This window comes from Plectropomus leopardus, chromosome 12 (assembly GCF_026936395.1).
Source record: "Plectropomus leopardus strain MGB_pleo_1.0 chromosome 12, ASM2693639v1, whole genome shotgun sequence".
Taxonomy (NCBI): domain Eukaryota; kingdom Metazoa; phylum Chordata; class Actinopteri; order Perciformes; family Serranidae; genus Plectropomus; species Plectropomus leopardus.
In genome coordinates, this window is record NC_142187.1 from 33,588,978 (window position 1) to 33,610,285 (window position 21,308).

Consider the following 21,308-nt stretch of genomic DNA (forward strand, 5'->3'; position numbering starts at 1 on the left):
TTGAAAAAAATTGGGAAAAAAGGCACTGGAACGCACATCCCACAAATTTCAAGAAATTACAATAAATTAGTTGCAAAAAAGGGGAAGGAAGTAAGAAAAATATTTTTTTTAAAAGGGAAAAATGTCGAAAAAAAATTATTACCAATAATTTTTTATTTAAAATCCTCTTACAGAAAAAAGAATAAAAACACATTTAAAAATAATAATTTTCAGCACTTTCGGGGTCTTTTTTTAACTCTTTGAAGCCTAAGAAAATTGATTTGATTTCTTTGAGAAAAAAAACCTGGGGAAAAAAAGGCAATGACCACCTTGGCAAGAAATGTCCCATAAATTTCAAGAAATTAGTAAAAGGTGACTTGAGACTGAAAAATATTAAAAAAACTGGGGAAAAATTTCCAAAAACTATTTTTTATAATTACTTCTGGTTTTTTTTTTAATTAATTTTGAATTTGGAATTATGTTACAGAAAAAAATAATTAATACATATTTTTAAAATAATTTTCAGCACATTTTCAGGTAATTTTTTTTTTTTTACTTTTTTTTCTAATTTTTAGGTAATTATCTTCTAACTTTTCAAATTTTTATTTTATTTTATTTAAAAAATCTAAATTTTGGGCCAATTAAACCAATTTTCCCATGTTTCACAGGGTTCATTTAACTTTATGCTGTGATCAGTCTCGAGGTGGTCGGAGGTGAAACAGCAGAGTGCAGAGAAAAAGAGGAGGAAGAGGAGGAAGAGGAGGGCAGCTGCTGGCCAGAGTTATTACCCTCTGAAGCTGTTCTCTCTCTGTCTTGGCCTGAGAAGAGTTTTTCCTTAAAAAGAGAAGGAGTGAAGCAGTGTGTGTGTGTGTGTGTGTGTGTGTGTGTGTGTGTGTGTGTGTGTGTGTGTGTGTGTGTGTGTGTGTGTGTGAGATGGAGAGGGGGGGTTCTGGTCTCTCTTAAAAAGTGTGACTCATAGAATCGGAATGACCTCCCTCCCAAATAAGAGTAAACCAGTCTCTCTCTCTCTGTTCCCTCTCTTCTTTTCTCTCTCTCCCTCTCTCTCTCTCTCTCTCTCTCACACACACACACACACACACACACACACACACACACTCTTTAATTTTTTCTTTCTTTATTTCTTTCACATGGACTGAAAGAGCGCTTCAGTCTGGGGGGATTTCTGTATAATCAGTTCCAAAATCAAAAACAGCTCTCCCAGCACTGCAGCAGCTTTTTCAGCTCTCGCTGTTCCACGGAAAACACACACGCACACACACACACACACACACACACACACACACACACACACACACACACACACACACACACACACACACACACACACACACACACACACACACACACACACACACACACACACACACACACACACACACACACACACACACACGTTGATTCACTTTGTATGCAGAAATGTACAAAGACAAGAACAGCATGAAAACAAAGCATGTGCACACAATTGCACAAATCCACATCTGCACACGTCCATGCTATCTGCAGCAGAGACGACTGTGTAAGGGAGCGATTCCTGCACGTTTTTCACTGCAGCTCCCGAATCTGAAAAGCTGCAGAATAAACAAAAAGGAAATTGCATTCAACTTATGATAAGCTAACATTCACTCCTCTTTCCCTTTCTCCTCTCTCTTTTCTGGAAGCTATCCCCCTCCTTTCCTCCAGATGTGCTTTCTGCTCAGACAAAGCAGCTGGGAGTCGTTACCTCAGTGCATCACACACACACACACACACACACATATACACACACACAAGGTCGTGCACACAACATGAACACATAGAGTACATGTGTTATGTCACTACCAGCGAAATTTGGTGGAGAAAAGGTTGTGTCCAGGTCTGAGAGTAAGAGTGAGCGGTCTAATCGACTTCAGAGGAGACGAGGGAGGAAGCTGGTCTCAGAAAAACTTCACAAGAGCCAAGACAAATTTCTGGGGAACAGTCCCACAGACACACACACACACACACACACACACACACACACACACACACACACACAGATGCATACATGCACACATGCTGTAAATCATGCACAGAAAAATGCATCACCATGCAAGTGGGCACACCCATGCACACAAACAGAAAAACAAACATAAACACAAACACACACACACACACACACACACACACACACACACACACACACACACACACCGAGGCTCTGTGGAATGCGCCGATAAACGCAGTTTTGGCTCTAAATCTCCGAAAATGACCTAGACAGGAAGAGATGTATCAAACAAGGCAAACATACAGTGCATGTACATGCACCCGCACACACACACACACACACACACACACACACACACACACACACACACACACACACAGAGACACACACACACACATACACACAGACACACACACACACATACACACAGAGCAGATCAAAACAGTGTTTCAAAATCAGCACCACAGAAGAAAAATGTTCGGAAAATAAGTCAAACTGAGGCAGTTCCACTGAAATTCTGCCGCAGTCTGAGTGTGAACGTTTCATTTAAAACATGTGCGACACGTTGAAGTTTTCCCGGTTCTGCAGAATTTCTGCAAAAGACTCGAATCGCATGAAATGGACTCGAGTCAGATTTGAGTCACAAATTTGATGACTTTAGACTTGATGACATCAGAAAAGACTTCCAACTTGACAACTTGACTTGGACTTTAACCCTTTGAAACCTTTGCAAAAATGTCTGAATTTAGATGGAGGCGAAAAATTAGGTTTTTGGGGTTTTTTTGAGAGAAAGACACACACACACACACACACACACACACACACACACACACACACACACACACACACACACACACTGGATAACCCTTTAAAACCCAGAGTGACATCACTTTCTTGTGCTGAAATTAATATTTCACAAATTGCAATAAATAAATAAATCATAACATAATGGAAAAATGTCTCTGTAATAAGAAAAAAAGAAGCCAGGACATAACTACATTTCTAATAATCAGAATTGCATATTTAAAACTATGTTGCAAAATTATTAAAATTTTTAAGGACATTTTCCAGGTCATTTCCTTGTTCTTTTATCTTTTTTTTTTTTTTACAAAAAATATATCTTTTAGTAATTTTCAGATTTTTTTTTGTACTTTCACTAATTTCTTTCTAATTAATTGCATATTGAGAATTAAGTTAAAGAATTATTAAAATTATTAAGCATTTTTCTCAGCCATTTCCTTGTTTTTATCACTTAAAAATAGTTTTACTAATTTTCAGATCATTTTCTTTTATTTTCACTAACTTCTTTCTAATTAATTGCAAACTGAAAATTATTTTATAAAATTATCAAAATTATTAAGCTTTTTTTCCAGGTCATTTCCTTGTTTTTTTTGTAGTTGTTTTTTTTAACTTTAAAAAATATTTTTACTTATTATCAAATAATTTTCTTGAACTTTAACTCATTTTTTTTCAAATTTTAGGGTCATTTCTTCTTTTGTTGTTCATTGCCTTCGTCTTTTTTCTCTGTTGGTTTTTTAAATATAGAAATCTAAAGTTTAGGACTTGACTTGGACTTTTCAGTCTCGACTTGGGACTTGACTCTGATTCGAGTGCTAAGACTTGAGGCTTACTTGTGATTTGGTCCGACGCCTGTTTTCTGCACATCCAGAGGTGAGGGGAAGACGTTTGTGGTGACACACCTGTGAGGAGGAAGTCTCTCTTCTCTCGACCGTCTTCATCAGGGGGATCGGAGGTCAGCGCTGCAGCCGCGAGAGATTTGTTGTTATTTAGCATCGTTCAGAACCCAATTATATCCCAAACAAACAAAAAGATAGAAAACATTTTTTGTATTTTTATAACTTAATTTGCAATTTCAATATGTGCAGTTTAGGGATGAATGGAAACCTGCATGAAGCTACACTGTATGATGTTTCAGACAAATTCTTTCAATCAATAGCCCACTATAACGGTATATAACGGGATCTCAAATCAATTATGTCATTATATCAGGAAAACTCAATTTTGTCATCCCGAGTTTAAGAAAATTATCCTGTTATTTGGGAAAATGCAAAAAAGAGAGAAAATGATGTAAAGCAGCTTAGAGCTTCCGTAGTTTTCTGCACACTCGGAGCTGACGAGAGGATTGTTGCAGTGATAAACCTCCGAGGAGGAATCTGTTTTTCTGCTGACCCTCTTCATCAGAGCCATCAGAGGTCGCAGGAGCCAAAGAGAGTTTCAGCTGGAGGGCGCCTCAGCAGGTAGATACTCGCTGAGGGTTCGACTTGTGACTTGTATTTAGGCGTCTCTGCCTATTAAACCGTCGCTGCTGCATCCAGTACTTAAATAATAAATCAGCTGCAGCCGCGGCCTTCACTCGGGGTCATTACAACACTTTACCCGCCGCTGGGATCAGAGGACGTGAGGTCAGCACTGAAGGTCGGCGCTGAAGGTCAGAAGGTGATGAGGTGACGGCGGTGTGAACACGTCCTCACGTTCGTGTGTTATTAACAGTTTAAATGCCAGCGTCAGCAGAGACTTTGCTCTCGAGCTGAAGATCAGGAGTTGAACTGACGGGTCGTTTGAGGTAACTGCGGCAACCAAAAATAGTCTGAGGGACTGTTCCTTATTTTTCAGAAGAGGGGTGGATGGGGTGTGACTTTTTTTCTAGTTATTTGTTTTTTAATCCTCCCAAAAGCTACAAACAATTTTCCTTAAGCCTCCTGAGAGCCCTGGGACAATGCATAATGCAGCTGTTAAATTTTAAAAACTTTTATGTTTGAAAGTTAAAATTTAAAGGAAAAATCAAATGAAGTTGAAAAAAAAGCCTTGGGTTTTCACTCTTGTTGTACTTGCTGGTTAGTTTGTGCAAACAGTTTATTTTTGCCAAAATTATAAATGAGACTCGTAGATTAAAGTGATCCTGATGAAATATCAGTACTTTAGTGAAAGCCTGGATTTAAAATCCCTTTTTTGTGTTGCATTTGGATGCCTTTTATTAAACACTTTTAACCCTAAGACAATTGGTTTATTTAAAAAATGTGGTACAAAAGGCAATAAGCAACTTGGCAAGTCATGTCCTAAAAATTGCAAGGAATTAGTAGATTTGGTAAATTATTATTTTTTTATTTAAGGCTTGAAAAAAATACTATATAAATAATAATCATAATAATTTATTAAAAATTGTGTTTCAAAATTATTTTGATTTTTAGGCTGTTTTCTTGTTTGTTTTATTTACTTTTATATTTTTAATTCATTAATTTAATTAATGCTAAATTTCATGTAATCTGCTTGTACTTTTCAAAAATTTCTTGTTAATTTTTGGATGATTTCCTCTTGACTTGCTCATTGTCATTTTCTAATGTTTGTGAAAGTTTGCCCACATTTCAAAGGGTTAAGCTCAGATTTGATTATGTTGTTGTTGTTTTTTTATTTCAATTTTTTCAGTCTCTGGTTGTGATAAATGAAGAAAACACATTTTATTTAAACATCGGCGGTAAAATAAATACAATATACAGCCATTTTTATTTTTAATCAGGATACTTTTTTGTGGACGCAGAAACGGAGAAATGGATTAAAAAATAACAACAACTTGTATTAAAAGACATTTTGAGTTTACATGAGATTTTTTTTGTTTTAATGAATCTTTAACCTTTTGAAACCTGGCATAACATTAGGTTTATTGTGCTACTTTCAGATGCTTTTACAAGTATTTAACCCTTTGAACCCTGAGCAAATTTGTGCAATTTATTTATTTTTTTAAAAAAAACATGGGGGGGGTAAAGGCAATGAGCAACTTGATAATAAATCTTCCACAAATAGCGAGAAATTATTTTAAAAAGCTAGGGTCAAATGTCAAAGGGAAAACAAAAAAATGCTAGGAAAAAAACTATATTATAATTATATATTTCAAAATTATGTTACAGAATTTGTAGAATTTGTATGCAGGGTTTTTCTTTCGGATATTTTTTTTCAATTATTTTACTTTCATTTCTCCTTAAAATGTTTTTCAGGTAATTTTGTTTGCACTTTTGATTAATTTCTTGCAATTTTTTTCATCATGACTCAAATTCTTCTTAATTTCTGAACTATCTCCGGAAAATACTATGTCAAAAACCTCTTAAAATAAATATTGTGTGAATCAATATAATGCATTATATTCTGCTTGTATCATTAGAAATACATTTCCCTTGTTCATTTCCTGTTGACGCTCAGATCCACTGTCCATTCCAATATATGCATATTTTTGAAATAAATCCTCAGTAAAAGCAGTTTTTTGACATGTATGAGTAATAAAACATCTCATGTTTACTTCAAACACAGTTTTAAGACTACAAATGTACTTAAACAACATGATTTAAAGGGTTAAACTCACCTTGCTCTTCTTCCTTTCCTCATGGCTGTCCCTGCTTGTTCAAATTAGTCCACTTTAGATGATGTGGAGCGCTCTGATTGGCTCACAGACGTCTCATCTAATATGATGGTGGATTTAGGTGAAGTCAGGTGACAGTGATCGTAGATCTGGACCTCATAGAAAAGATCTGAACCTGTCGGTGAAGTTAGAGGATTTTAGGAAGTTTTCTGTTTTAGCTGCAGGTAAACAGTCAGAGAGCAAAAAAGGGCAAAATGCAGCATTTCAGATTCAAATGTAAACAGTAAACAGTAAACAGTAAACAGTAAACAGTAAACAGTAAACAGTAAACAGCGAGCAGTGCATGAGAGAGAGTTTTGGCCCAGATATCAGCCGGCTACGTTGGATCTCCCGAAATATCGGCTGCTGCCCCGAGGCTGTGTCGCCGTCAGACGATAGCACAGAGATGACGATGATGAAGTTGAGCAAACAACAACAATCATTTCCGAGTAAACAGCTGGAAATTGATTTTAATTACGGAGATATGTGAAACTATTAAACTTGTTTATCTCTGTGGCGGTTTTTAGCTGTAATGCTTACAGACATGTAGTTAACCCTTTAGGGGCTGCTTTAATATCACACAAACTTGTATCGCTCTGCACGCAAAACGCACTTTTGAAAGTAAAGCTTCAAAAAAATTATTATAAACCAACATCAGTCCTAATTATAAATGTCAAATATTCATTAATTTCGGGAATTTTAACCCTTTAAATGCCAGGTTTTTGTCATCATGCCAATATGTTTTTAGATGAGTTTTTCTTTTTCTTTTTTATAAGTATTATAATTTTTAAGCGCTTTTTCCAGGTCCTCTCCTTTATTTAATCTTTTTCCCAGGTAATTTTCTTGTACTTTCTTTACTAAATTCTTGCTCATTTTTAGGTCATTTCTTTTGTTGCTCATTACCTTCTACAATAAAACTACACATTAATATGATCGTCTACTTTCATTGAGTTCAGTTTTTGACCAACGTCAGTTTTAATCTTAAATATCAAATATCCATTGCTGTTCAGAATTTTAACCCTTTCAATGGCAGGTTTTTGTCATGATGCAAATATGTTTTAGATGAAAAATCAATTTAATTTGAATTACAGTTTTTGAAGCACTTTTCCCAGGTCCTTTCATTTATTATTTTTTAAAATTATATATATTTGTTTTTTAAAATTTTTTTTAAGGTAATTTTCTTGTACTTTTTTTTACTTAATTCTTGCTCATTTTTAGGTCATTTCTTTTGTTGCTTATTGCGTTCCTGTCCTATCTATCAAAGAGATCAAGCAAATTTGCAGAGGTTTGAGACGTGGGAGGATTCGATCTATCCTGGATTTGGAAGCCAAAGATTTGTGTGTGTGTGTGTGTGTGTGTGTGTGTGTGTGTGGACAAAATTGAGCAGAGACACTTTGGTGTAGCAACCTTTATTGAAGGAGCTCTTACAACACGACTGAGGTTTTGCGTCCTCAGGTAAAAATATCTTCTTTAACGACATGGGTAGAGACGGATACGCTGAGACTAATAGCACCACAGATAATATCAACAGCACAGCGACGCGGAGCCGCTGACGACAGCCGAACTGAAGGTGTGGAAATGTAAAGGTACAAACCGTCTTCTGCGTGCGTGTGTGTGTGCGTGTGTGAGTCACATTAAGTTTCTTTTCCAGCCTTCAAACCTGACAGATGTTTTCCTACCTCACTGATGAAGCACGAAGGTGTGTGTGTGTGTGTGTGTGTGTGTGTGTGTGGCCAAAGATGAACAGCTTTGTGTCATTTGAACCAGTGACCTGAGCACAACTGTTTATAGAACAATCGCCTGAGGCTGCACATAAAAAAAAAACACCTCTACATACGTGTAATTGATGTGCTGTCACACACACACACACACACACACACACACAGACACACACACACACACAGACAGACAGACAGACACACACTCGGGCAGAGTCACACATGTTGAGTCCAGCTGTCACGTCCTCATTAGTACCAGGTGAAGTGCTGACGGGTTTGTTTGCCTGATGTCATTTCCTGTTTCGAACAGAACTTTCAAGTGATGTCGGGTGAGTTTTCACAGAGTTTGGGAGAAACTTTTGAACTGACCTTTTAATTTCGCTTTAAAGGGGCGCAGCCCAAAATAAAGCTGACTGGCCAATCATGAGCCAGCTGTCTTTATTAAAGGGAAAATTCCCAAACTTTTATATCGATCTCCACTCAGTGTTAACGGTGACGGTGCTGTATAGAGAACGCTGAGTTTGCAGCTGTAAAGTCTGTCGCTCTTCCTGCATCCAGTGACGACGTTTGACGTGATAGAGACTTCGTTTACACGCACGCTGAGGGGCTGTTTACACGGAAACGACTCCTGCATCAAACTTTTGATGCGGTTTGGGGCCTAAAAACACTTGAAACTGTCTTTTGAAAGCATCACTCCGTCTGCCGCCGTGTAAACAGGCGATGATCCTGCGGCCAAACTTCACGCTCACGTGTGCTCTTCTTCTGTGGTGTGTCATTACAATTTTATAGCGCCCCTACTGGCCTGGCTTGCATACTACAACGTTTTTGGCCGTTTTTGCGGAACACAGATTTTTTTAAAAGTGGAAAGAAAAAACGTTTCCATTTCTAGTAAAGCTGTTCTCGTCTTAATGTGGCCTAATATTCGACTATTACTCCAGTTACGACTGTGTCTGAATTTGAATTCGCTCATGTGCACAACATATTCCACTTTGATAATCTGAATTAGGCTTTTTTCCAAGTTTAGTGCTTTCTGATCACGAAATGTGGCATATCGTGGTATTATTGGGTGTTAAAAGCATTCTTTGGACACATTTGGAATATGTTGGGGTTTTTATTGCAGTTTGTACGTCGCACATCCATTTCTAAACATAGGGGAGCGACGAGAAGCAAAAAACGGAAATATTTTGTGCACGTGAAGGTTGTCAGTGACGTAGTTTCACCTTCAGGTAGCTAGGCGGCGTGCTGCAGATGACCCTCAAAAATAAAAAGTCTTCGTTCTATTTGCTCATTTTGCAAACTAGCTTTGTTTCCAACTGCAGAAAAGGCTGTGCAATGCATCATGGTACATGTAGGCACAGAATACTCAGCTTTTTTGCGCAGTACAGCAGGCGCTAAAGGATTTATTGCTTCAGCAGACTACAATTACCATAAACACTGACTGGATTTCTGCATAAAAAGCTGCAGATTTCTCCTCAAGTAAAACAAGCACGTGTCACAGAATTTGTATGTATTTTTTTGGTTTTCTTACGTCACAAAACACAAACCCGACACCACTTGAAAGAGTCGTAAGAGCTAAAAAGATGAGTCCACATTAAACCCTAAAAACAAATTCTTCAGAAGACGGGAGCTTCAGTCCTGGAGAGACAACAGATCAGCTCACATGATGAGAGTCGAGGGTCCAGAGCGGCCGAAAGTGATGCAGAATACCTGAGTGCAAATCAGCCCAATGTTTTTAAACGCTGTGGTGATCGCTGGCGGCTCTCCAGGACTGAAGCAACGCCTTCGAAAGAGGGACTTTTTTTACTCTGAACGTTGCTTGCCAGGCAGTAATTCCTCACAGTTGTGTGCTGTCACAAAGAGCTCTAAATCTCCAAAAAAGGTTTAGGTTAGCACCATGACTTAGTCGAATGGTCCCAGTAGAGGAGGTGGAAAACTGCACAGATGGAGATATTCTGCCTCGGCTGCTCAGCTCAGGGTAAAAAAAAAGTCCCTGTGGAATTGAAGACATTTCCGTTTGTCTGCCACACAATCATTTGTCGTTTTGTGACATTTCTCTCTTTTTTTTCTTTAAAGAATTCGAACACAGTGTTTGGTAAATGAGTGAATATTCATATTGGGACTAAAAATCTAAAGCGTGTTGCTGTTCAGGGCATGGACACCCTGCGGGAGACGGTTTGGTGGAAGACGCCGCGGAGCAGGGAGGCGTAGTCTGGGACGCGGAACAGGTGGCGCTGGGCGTAGGTGATATCCTCCGGCCGCCCCCGGCTCACCAGCGTGCGCAGGTTGGCCTCGTTGACTTGGCTGCCGACGGCGATGACGAACAGCTCCACTTTGGCGTCCGCCACCTCAGCGACGCGCTTCTCCAGCTGCGGCAGGGTGATGGCTTGAGACCGGCCGTCAGAGAACAGCACCAGCTTCTTCTTTGCTCCCGCGGCGTCCCCACGGCCGCCGCTGCGTAAACTCTTAACGGCGAATTCCATGGCCTCCAACACGTTGGTGCCCTCGTTCTGGAAGGCGGCCTGTCGGGTCTGATCCACCAGCAGGGTGAGGTTGGTCGTTAGGTCCTGCTCCATGCGGGCGTCTCGGCTGTACTGGCCCAGACCGACTCTGACGTTGGCTCGGCCCTCTTTTGGGGCGGTCAGGAAACGGTCGGCCAGACGCTCGACAAAGATTTTGCTCGTTTCGAAGTTCTTCTGGCCCACGCTGGCCGAGCTGTCCATCATCATCAAAATATTGGCGCTTTCAGTGAAAGAGACTGAAACACACACACAGAAAATATCGGATCAACAGCTGTTTCCAGCATCACTTTTCTTTTGCAAACGTATTTTAAACCTTTGAACTCTGAGAAAACGGGTTTCATTTCCTTTAAAAAGATTTTAAAAAAGGCAATGATAAACTTTGTAAGAAATGATACATACATACATACATTTAGAAATATATATTTTTTAAGAAAACTTGGAAAAGGTGTCCGTAAAACTACTTTTTTAAATCATCCATATTTTATATTAAAAATTATGTTACATGATGATTGTTGTTTTAAGTACTTTTCCAAGTCAATCTTGTTTGTTTTTTTCTGTTACATGTTTTTTTCTACTGTGTCATTGGCTATCATAAAAGGCACTATATAAAGCTAAGATATTATTATTAAAACTTTCCTTTTTAACCCATTTTTACAGATTTACAGATTTTGTGCTTTTTTAAAAAAACGAATTTCTTGCTAAATTTTGGGTCATTTCTTCTTAAGATGCCCACTTCCCACATTTTTGAAAGAAATGTAGCCAATTTGCTCAGGTTTCAAAGGGTTAATGAGTAATGAGAGCAACAAAGACACACAACTAATTATTTTTTTAATTCACTCGTACATTTTACATTATTATTAAAGACTGAATGTGAAAAAACAGATAAAATGTGACTATAGATATGAATTATGGTAAACAGCAGTAAGATAATAAACATTTGACACAATGAACCAAATGTAAACTATCATTACTGAAAAAGAAAAACAGACTTACTGGGACATTTGTAGTCTGGGCATCTCTTTTCTGAGTGAGAGAAGAACAAAGGGTTAATAAATCAGTTTATTTGGGGTTGGAAGCAGTGTTCATTTCAGCAGCTGTTTGGGATTTTAAAAAAAATGCTTAGAAATTTAAGTCAATTCAGGTGATTGTAAAATAAAAAAACATACTTATTATATAATGTAGTCTACACACTGGACTTTAAGAAACACAATAATAACTTAATTTCAGCCTGAATTCTTTCTAAATCTGCAACATGTTAGTCTGGAGCTTTAAACTGGGCTCACAGCTCGGGTTAATCGCTCACTTTGCTCCGGTGTGAGTGTTTTTGCAGGCTAGCGAAACATCCAGGCACCGACTATTTCCTGGTGTTTACCAACTGACCGATCTCGTGCTACTCATACGAACATTTTAGCTCCATCTTGTCTCATCGGTAAAAACCAAATATACATTTTGTCACAGTTTTTACTTTTAAAGATCATTTTTTTAGCTCATTAATGTCTCATCTCTGAAAGGAAAAATAGTCATTGATGAATATTTTTCGTCGTAGTTTTTGAAACCAAAATTAACACTAGTTGGTACAGAATATTTACTTGATTGAAACAGTGTGTGTGTGTGTGTGTGTGTGTGTGTGTGTGTGTGTGTGTGTGTGTGTGTGTGTGTGTGTGTGTACCTAGGCAGATTCTGGATGTGAGGTTCTGCAGGAAAGTGTCCTCGAGCAGCACGGCATAGTTGTCCAGCACGATGGAAAAACCTGGTTTGGGATCGCTCTTACAAACCAGCTCTCCCAGCTGCTCCTGGTTGGGCTCGCGGCCGGAGTAGTCCTTCACTCCCAAACCGCCCACCTGCGCCGCAGGAGAAGAGACTTTCAGATTAAAAAATACTTGTTTTTCAGTTTTGGTTTTTATAGTTTCCTTCAAACACGAGAAACAGCAATATTACAACTTTTACATAAACTTAATCACTTAATCCCAAGAATGACAAAAAAGACTATAATAATTAAAATAAATATAAATACAACTGAATAAGTTGAAACATTAAAACAGCAGACAGTACATTTTGAAAAAGCACCTACATAATTATGTACAAATTTAGAAAAAGACGGGTTACATTACTGAGAAGAAAAAATATACCAATATTACTACTACATATAATAAATAAATAAATAAATAAATAACAATTTTAAAAAATACCCCCCCCCCAAAAATGAAATAATAAAAATAAATAAATAAAAATATTTCAGTTTTATATGTGGCAGGAATGATTGCCTTTGCCACATTCAGGAGTTTTTTACTCACCCGGAGGTCTTTACCGCAGAGAACGTTGAGGGGAACTTTGTCCCTGATGATATCTGAACGTCCGTCTGTGAGAACGAGCACGACTTTGTTCTCATGCGTCATCAGTTTGATCGTGTTGGACAGAGCGAATTCAAGGGCCTCGCCTGTGTACGTGGCCTCGGCCAGCCAGTGCAACTCTCTCACTTTTCTGTAAACACACACAAATCAAATCGAAGACTTTTTAGGAAAATAAATGACATAAACAAAACACTCCAACATATGCAAATACTGCCGCTTTGCCACAAATGCCAGGATTGATATGCATTTCATTTTCCAGTGGAGTTAAATGAGTCTGCATTGTATTTTTTTTGTGACAAACTGTAGTATTAAAGTTGTGTTTGATGTTATATGTTTCTCTAGTTATATTCATGTTTGCTGAAAATGTATCTGAAAGTTAAATAAAATCCCAAATCTGAAAACTTTATCTACAGAACCAGAGTTTGTGAACAAAATATTATACAAATGTCACATGTTGAGTATAAAGTATCAAGTAAATACACAAATACGCAGCTAAAGGTGCCTCTGTTTGGGGATATTTGATGCTCAGATTCCTGACTAAAGTGCAGTATTTGGTGATTTGGGAGTGAGAACTGGCTGTCCTTCCTTGAATAAAATAAAATCAGATCAACTCACTGCTTGAATTCATTGAGGGTGGCAGCGTGGGTGCCCAGGCGAACAACTTCTTGGGCTTTGGATCCACTGTACTGGACCACGCTGAGCCCGGACTCATTACCTGCAAACTGGAAGAGAAGCATTTCATGGTGAGTGTGTGTTTTGGTTTGTGTGTGTTATGTCTGCAAGCATGTGTTTTCCTCTGTCAACATTTCTGCGTCCCACCCATCCTGACTAATTATATCCACACTGGGAGAGGAGAGTCATTGGAGAGACATAAAAGCAAGCTGCAAAACCCAAGACAATATTTTTTCATTCACACTCTCTATTTTGAGGTTTTGTTCTCAGTGCAGCTTTTCCCTAACATTTCCTAAGAGTTTTGGGGGGTAATTTTGAATTAACAACACAATCCACAAAGGTCAAATACTGGCCGTCTCACAGAGGCTGTGCAGACATGGATGAATATGAAACACAGTGGAGTCAGAGTGAATTCAGACGTTACCTTGAGCTGCTGGTCTTTGGTCAGTCTGTCTATGACTGTGATGATAAAGTCTTTAGCGAGAGCAAAGTTTGAGTCTCCGATACTCTCGGAGCTGTCCACGATGAACGCCAGGTCCATAGGCGCGCACTTACACTCTGGAGACAAACATTCACAAACCACAAAGAGTCAAAACCATCGAACTTTGTAACATCACGATGACGAGGAATGTGTTTGAGCACAAACTTACCACAACAAGCTGCGACCAAATTCAGAGAGGATGCAAAGAAGAGAAAGAATATTAATTAAAAGGATACTTTGCAGATTTTCAGTCAGCGTATTATCTTAACAGTGGGAGCAGAATGTGTAAATGAACTACGTAAAACTTTATTTCTCGGCTTGTTTTCGTACAGGCAACTCGCAGCAGCAGCGGATTAGGAGGTAATATTTCCCTGGGCGCAGACATGCAAAAGGGCCCACCACATATTTTTGTTGTTGTTTTGTGTCTTTTTGGGGTCATTTTGTGTCTGTAGTGTCGTTGCATCTCTCTGTAGTCATTTTATATCTCTTTGTATATTTCTGTGACTTTTTTTGGTCATTTTTTGTCTCTTTGTAATCCTTTTGTATCTCTTTTTTCTGTGTTTCTGTGTGTCTCTCTTGGTTATTTTTGTAGTTCCTTTGGGTGTCTTCGTCTTTGTTTTTTTGTCTCAGGGTCACTTTGTGTCTCTGAAGTATACACTTGTTTTGTGTCTTTGTAGCGGTTTTGTGTCTCTTTGAGGTATATTTGTCTCTTTTGTCTTTCTGGTAATTTTGTCTCTTTGTTGTCATTTTGTGTGTCTTTGCAGTTCCTTTGTATGTCTTTTTTGGTCATTTTGTGTCTCTTTGTAATTCACCGTTGTCGTTTTGTGCCTCTTTAAAGTCAATTTGTGTCTCCAAGAGGTGTATTTGTGTCTGTTTTAGTCGTGTTGCGTCTCTTTGTAGTCATTATGTGTCTTGTTGTTTTCTTGTGAGTCTTTCTTGTTGTTTTGTGTCTCTTTCGAGGTAGATTTGTGTTTCTTTGTATTCAATTTGTGTCCCTTTGGAGTGATTTTTTGTCTTTTTTTGGTCATGTTGTGTCACTTTGTAGTTGTTTTGTGTCTCTTTGTAGTTCCTTTGTATGTTTTTGTGGTCATTTTGAGTCTCATCCTGGTTGGTAAGTGTAAATTTGCACACAGACATTTTGCAGGTGAAGCCCTCGGGGCCCCTGACTCTTGCCCTATAGGCCCACTCCATGACCAGCGGCAGCATTTACTGGTCTGGTGCATCGCACTGCTTTCTTCTAGTTGTTTTCTACCTCTTGAGCAAAACTGAATGCCACAGCCTTTTTTTTGACTAATCCTGCACCAAATTCACAAGCACTAGTGACTTTTTGCTGCATAAACAGCCCAGTTTTCTAACTATCTTCCCAGCAATCAGATCCCTCTTTAATTGTTCAGGAAAAACAAAACATAACCTGTGTAACCTTCACATTCTTCAGGCTTCTTTTTGCTTATCGGCGATTAACATGGAGTACATGCATGTTCATTTCTGTGCGTGTGTCTTTCAGCGTGCACATATGTTGAGCGTTTAACTTACAGCAGAGCTTCATGATGATATCCAGAATTTCACATTCCTGAAGAGAGAGAGGTGGAGCGCACGTTACAGCACAGCAACGCACTGTTAAAATCACATTATGTAACTGCATGTAGACGAGACGGTTTCATGCTGCTCCGGCAGAAAAATAAAACATGACAATGGTGATATTTTACTCCCAGGACTGGTCGGTGGGAGGCTGAGGGTTTTTTTTTTGTTGAGGAAATTGAATGTGTGGCTTTGGACTGAACATACAGTATCGGTTTCAGAGTCAAAGCCAGTGCAGCCCCGAGGAGGAATTAAGTCTGTCATGCTTAGCCGAACGGTCCTGTGGCGAAAATGAGGGCGAGGGTTCAGATTTAATGGACTGATTGCAGTTTTTTTTAGATACTCACATCAGTTCCTGGTGGTCCAGGAGGCCCAGGAGGTCCCTGAAAAGGAAGAAAGAAGGAGTGAGAAAAGAAGATAGTGGGACTGAATGATTCATCTTCTTGATAGATGTTTATCTGTTCAAAAAAAAAAAAAAATCTGGCCAGACTAAAGTTTATCTGGTCTGACTTCAAGATGACAGAGCAAATCCTGGAAGATTTTCTATTTCAACCGGAATTTTTTAAAAAAAGAAAAAAAGGTGATTCTTTGGAAAAACCATTACTGCAAACCAGAATCCCTCAGTCACTGAAAAACCACATCCACACCCACACATTTGTGTGCGCTGCTATCTCTCTGCAACAACATGTGGATCTTCCAAAAAAGTTTGTTGCCACAGCATTTAGTTTTTTTCGCCTGGCTGCAGAAAAAAAACATCTGTTTTGTTTTAACAGACATTAAACTCAGTTTAACGGCATTCTTCTCTGTGACAAAGACGCCAGCGTAGCTTGCATGTGTGCACACAGGCAAACACACACACACACACACACACACAAGAGAACGAAAGAGAGACGGACGTTAATTGTAGTTGTGAGAAACTGTCCCGAGAACACATGACGCAAACTGTTTGTACAGAAAAATGAAGCGGAGACACAAGCCAGAGGTGAGGGCAGGAGGGAGGAGGAGGAGAGACTGAATGTAGGGAAAGTGTGAGAGTTTGAGGACTCTGAGAACATGTCTTCATGCTCAGCGTTATATTTAGATCCAAACTTTCTTCATCTTTTCAAACGATCCAATACCACAAGCGTTCCCTCGCCAGTTGGTGAGGGGGAATTACATTATCTTTCCAACGAACTGCGATGCAAACTGAGGGATGCCATTTTTTTATGTTTTTGAATGTGGTTTGATGTTGAGTGGTGAGAACAGCGAACCACAGCTCGGTTACTGGACGTCTGTGAGATCTGCAGAGACCTCTGCTTAAAGATAAAGAAACACACAACACTGAGGTTTAATTTGCTCTTGTAAGCCCACTTTACTAAAAGTCTGGTGATAATCTGTATTTCAATATTTAGTGTCAACAAATCCCCAAAGACCAGCTGTGAGAACTTATCAATTAAATTAATTAGAGTCCGTGTAAAGTGAATTCAGAGATTTGTTTCAAAACACAATATAAATGTTGGAAACTGATTGTTGAAAACATGTTACAGAGGCCTTTTACTGTATGGTACTGATGTGGAGTTAGACGGTTGGCTCATCATGTTCCTGTTTTAAATTTTTTTGGCGGGCCTAAGACCATAGCTCGATGACTCACTGGAGCTACACTCAGCATAACCCCACCCCTGATAATGTAGCAGTATAAAAATGAGAAGCATCATTAGCATAGCCCCGTGATTGGGCGTGGCCTCCGCTCCTCCAGCGGACATGCCCCCCAGCGTTTCAGATCAGAGAATACTGAGCATTTTTTCATTCAAATTTGGTCAGGTATTAGTAACGAATCTTTCTCTGATGTGACAAACGCAGAACACATTTTAATAATCACTTTATATGAACTTTAAAATCTAAACTTTAAAACATTTCATAATCGGTTAGTGATGTTTATGTTATGATGCACAGCATGCATCATACTTTATATCATACTTGTCATTGCATAACTTGCACTAGTTTTTATCTGTAGTGTTTACAGCTATTTATTTATTGCAGCTTACTGCATTTATTGCACTCATGTCTTCTCAGGTTACTAGTCTAATTTAATGGGTACAGTTACTTCCTTTTATCTTATTTTACTCATAGTTTTAAGTTATTTTGATTTTAGTACTCGACGTGCCTCACTACTTGCCCTTCAGGGAGGAATAAAGTGTTTTGAATTAAACTGAACTGAATTGAACTGAATTGAACTGAATTGAACTGAATGTGCTGTGGAAAAATCTCCTTCAGGAATTTGCAAATCCCAGGATAGCGAAGGAACGACTCGCCCTCCTCTCCCTACGATTCAATCATTGCCTTGATTGGTTGGATTGGATTATTTTGAAATCTCCTCTAAACTACAATAAACTACAAAAATATGAAATGATTAAATGAGCTACAGGTGCACATAGAGTAGCCTTACAATAAGGTTACAGAAACTACTCTTATAATAAAGTTTAATAAAGTACTGTTACAGTAAAGTTAAATAAAGTGTTGTAATTAATCTAAGCAGAACTCACGGTGCTTTTATTTTGAAGGACCCATCTCGTCTTGAGCCAAGTGTTGATGTTTTTGCCGTGGTTGCAAAACGTGTAAGTATCATAAATGTTTATTTGCCACAGAGCTTATTTTCTGCACTTTTCCAAAATCAAAACTGAAAATCTTAATGTTTTTTTTCTGGGGAGGCAGAGTCGCTAACTTCTGCATCGGCCTGCAGACAAAACGTCATCCCTGGAGCGCTCCATGACCCTAAAACTATGTCTGAAAGTGAGAGAATGTCAATGGCTTAAGAAAGAGGGGTCAGTGTCTTAACTTGCATACACATGCACACAAACCGACAACACACACCCTCACACACACACACACACACACAAACACACAAACACACACACACACACACACACACACAGCTCATGCCGCGGCTCCGTGGTATTCTTACCGGGTTGCCCTCGGGTCCTCTGTGACCTTTGGCCCCTGGAGGTCCATCAGGTCCTGGTTGGTCGTTCTGTGAAAAGAGAAAATTAAAGGAGATTAAGATAGAGGTTCATAAATGTATCTAGTTTCTTTCTTTTTTTTTTTTGTAAATGTATCTTTGGGAGTGAACGAGTCACCATCACTACAGTGATGTCTCCCTATAATATGCACACATTTGAATGCAAGCTGTCCTAAAAAGTACAATTTCTGCTTTTCCGTTTTTTCCATTATGTTTCCATTATGTGATGAGGATGTCTAACAGTTCGGAGGAAACCAGCTGCTCCAAAAGTCATGCAAACTTTAACTTTGCACAAAAGAACAATTTGCACGTCTATTTCAACACAGGTGCACAAAAAATGTTTCTTTTTAATGGAAATGTTTAATAATTTCCTTGTTACTGAAAAAATTCGCTCACGCTTCAACGATTGCATTCCCAGTGAGCGGAGTGTGAAATCAAATGAGCATATTCCAAAAAAATGTGAAGCAGTAGCACATCCCAAATTTCCAAGTAAAGGAGGACAAAATACTCATATTTCACATCACAATAAAACTACGCTTACACGTTTCGGCACAGAAGATTCAGGGATTTGGAGCATTTTTCTGTTTCTTTATAATATCATTGGTAACAACGTTATTTTATAACATGAGTTGCTGACTTGACGTCATAAATACATAAACATGGCGAGCAAAAGTCAATTTTTGGTCATGGTACCGAATTTTTAGTTAGTAATTCACGTATTAAATATCAAGTTTTGATCACAAGCAAACAGTGATATGGTAATGTTAACTGCTGTCCAGATAGAGTGACCTTAAATATAAAAAAGATTATATATAAAAATCTAAATAAACTGCAAACAACTATCAGCCTCTTGTTTAAACGCTCTTAGCATTAAAATGCAGCCCATCGTCTTTGTAGCTTCCATGTCGTTCCCACTTTACGACCTCAACACACATGATCAAAACGAAGTCTGAAAAACTATAAAAAACTTATATTTGTAATACAAGACATGTTTTGGGATTATTACAAACATTTTCTAAACAAAAGCTAAAACAACAGTTGTTCTTGTTTTATAACTTTTCCAGGAATTTCATGACGGTGGGAAACCCGCCTGTAAGTTAAATTTTAAAAAGCAGTAGACGTTCTCAAAAAGCTAAATGATGATGAGCCTAATCACATGTGCCTGTCTGGCATTTCTAAAAAGCTTCGGTATTTCTCACAGGACATGTCTCATATATTTTACAAATGGAATCGATACTTCAAAACAAAGGAAGAGTCAGTCTGCGAAAAGCCTCTGAATCCAGTTCAGATCTTAATTGAGGCCAGGTCTGGTCCTGTATGTCTCTCTATCAGCCACAGCAGCTGCAGGGAGAAAGCGAGCAGCCAGAGCGGCCAAAGCCCCGGCAGCTGCCGCTCTCTGACCCTCCGCTGATCGCTGTGAGATTAGGACCCAGACTCTAAAAGTGTGGAGAAAAAAGAGCTTAAACACTGTAAATCAATTTAGGGAAAATGACTCCATGTTCCCACAGACACCGTTACGCACTTTAAAGACATGTGGGCATCTTGGCATAACAAAGGCTGCAGACAGCTGCAGAGAATTACAAACTGACGCAAAATTGCAAATTAAAAGCGGATGCCACGCATCATGGAGTTATGTAACGTCTTTCAAAATGGCTTTCAAACACGTGCAGATTCGAGGCTAACCGCTGGTTAAAGAACCTGTTTACGAGGGGTGGATGCAGCATTGTATCGCCACGATTTGCACCGCAATATTGTAATGTTGTTCGAAATCAGTCTTGATCTCGAGACACTTTCAGATGATCTCCATCTCATCTCAGAATCGAAAATATTTTGGCTCGATGTTGTCTCGGCCGCGGACGGAGCGGACTCCAGATTGTAGAACGATGTGGATGATGCACGAAGATTAAGTTGGTTATTTACATATTAAACTTTTATATTAGCTTGTTATAAAAACAAAAACAAACTTTTTGTCGAGATAAACTGTAGATTTATAAAATTTATCAAAAATAAAATAAAAAACATTTTAGTGCAAGGATATTGTAACTTAATTTTCTTTATGTGTCTATTTTTTTGCTGATAACTGTGAAACTGTAAGATGACACATGCTTTGTATTGTGAAGGTGTCTTATTATGGGATGGGCCAGACTAGAAATAAAAGAAATAAAAACTAAGTAACTAACTGACTATGTTATCCAAATACTCAGCATAGTGAAAAATGTTTAAAATCACAATAATATTGTATCGTGACTTAAGTATTGTGATAATATTGAATCACGGGACCTCTGGTGATACATACTCCAACTTATGTACAATATTGAACCCTTTTATAAGCTTTATTCTTTTTAAAAACAGCGTGTATTTTTCCACCAAAAACTGATGCTGTAAATGTTTCGTCTTCACAGAGTCGATCTCCCCTTCAATTATGTTTTATTAGCAGTCACATGAAAACGTATTTATAGCTCAGCATGCCAGAAAAAATGAGATGAAATGAGGAAGAAGGTCACAAATCATCATAATAATAATCACAATAAATCATTTGTGATGTTTGATCTCAACTGGAAGCCAACTCAAAGCATCGAATCTGAACTGCTGTTACACAAAAACCCACCGAACGTGGACAGAG

The 21,308-nt window shown here is 38.5% G+C and overlaps 2 protein-coding genes across 2 annotated transcripts in view; both read right to left on the minus strand.

Annotated features, from left to right (window-relative positions):
- col6a2 (collagen, type VI, alpha 2) overlaps nucleotides 1–3,703 on the minus strand; it is a 33,793-nt gene extending 30,090 nt beyond the window's left edge. Inside the window, exon 1 of the mRNA XM_088085890.1 lies at nucleotides 3,595–3,703. The gene's annotated coding sequence lies outside the window, so the exon portion shown is untranslated. The remainder of the gene's footprint in view (nucleotides 1–3,594) is intronic.
- A 4,061-nt stretch (nucleotides 3,704–7,764) lies between these two features.
- Nucleotides 7,765–21,308, minus strand: part of col6a1 (collagen, type VI, alpha 1) — a 37,515-nt gene continuing 23,971 nt past the window's right edge. The window contains exons 26-35 of the mRNA XM_088085892.1: nucleotides 18,632–18,697; nucleotides 16,038–16,073; nucleotides 15,646–15,682; nucleotides 14,282–14,290; nucleotides 14,056–14,189; nucleotides 13,575–13,681; nucleotides 12,903–13,089; nucleotides 12,278–12,449; nucleotides 11,602–11,631; nucleotides 7,765–10,844 (exon numbers count right to left, since the gene is read on the minus strand). Of these exons, the coding sequence (XP_087942018.1) occupies nucleotides 10,234–10,844; nucleotides 11,602–11,631; nucleotides 12,278–12,449; nucleotides 12,903–13,089; nucleotides 13,575–13,681; nucleotides 14,056–14,189; nucleotides 14,282–14,290; nucleotides 15,646–15,682; nucleotides 16,038–16,073; nucleotides 18,632–18,697 (1,389 nt within the window). The 3' untranslated portion in view covers nucleotides 7,765–10,233. The remainder of the gene's footprint in view (nucleotides 10,845–11,601; nucleotides 11,632–12,277; nucleotides 12,450–12,902; nucleotides 13,090–13,574; nucleotides 13,682–14,055; nucleotides 14,190–14,281; nucleotides 14,291–15,645; nucleotides 15,683–16,037; nucleotides 16,074–18,631; nucleotides 18,698–21,308) is intronic.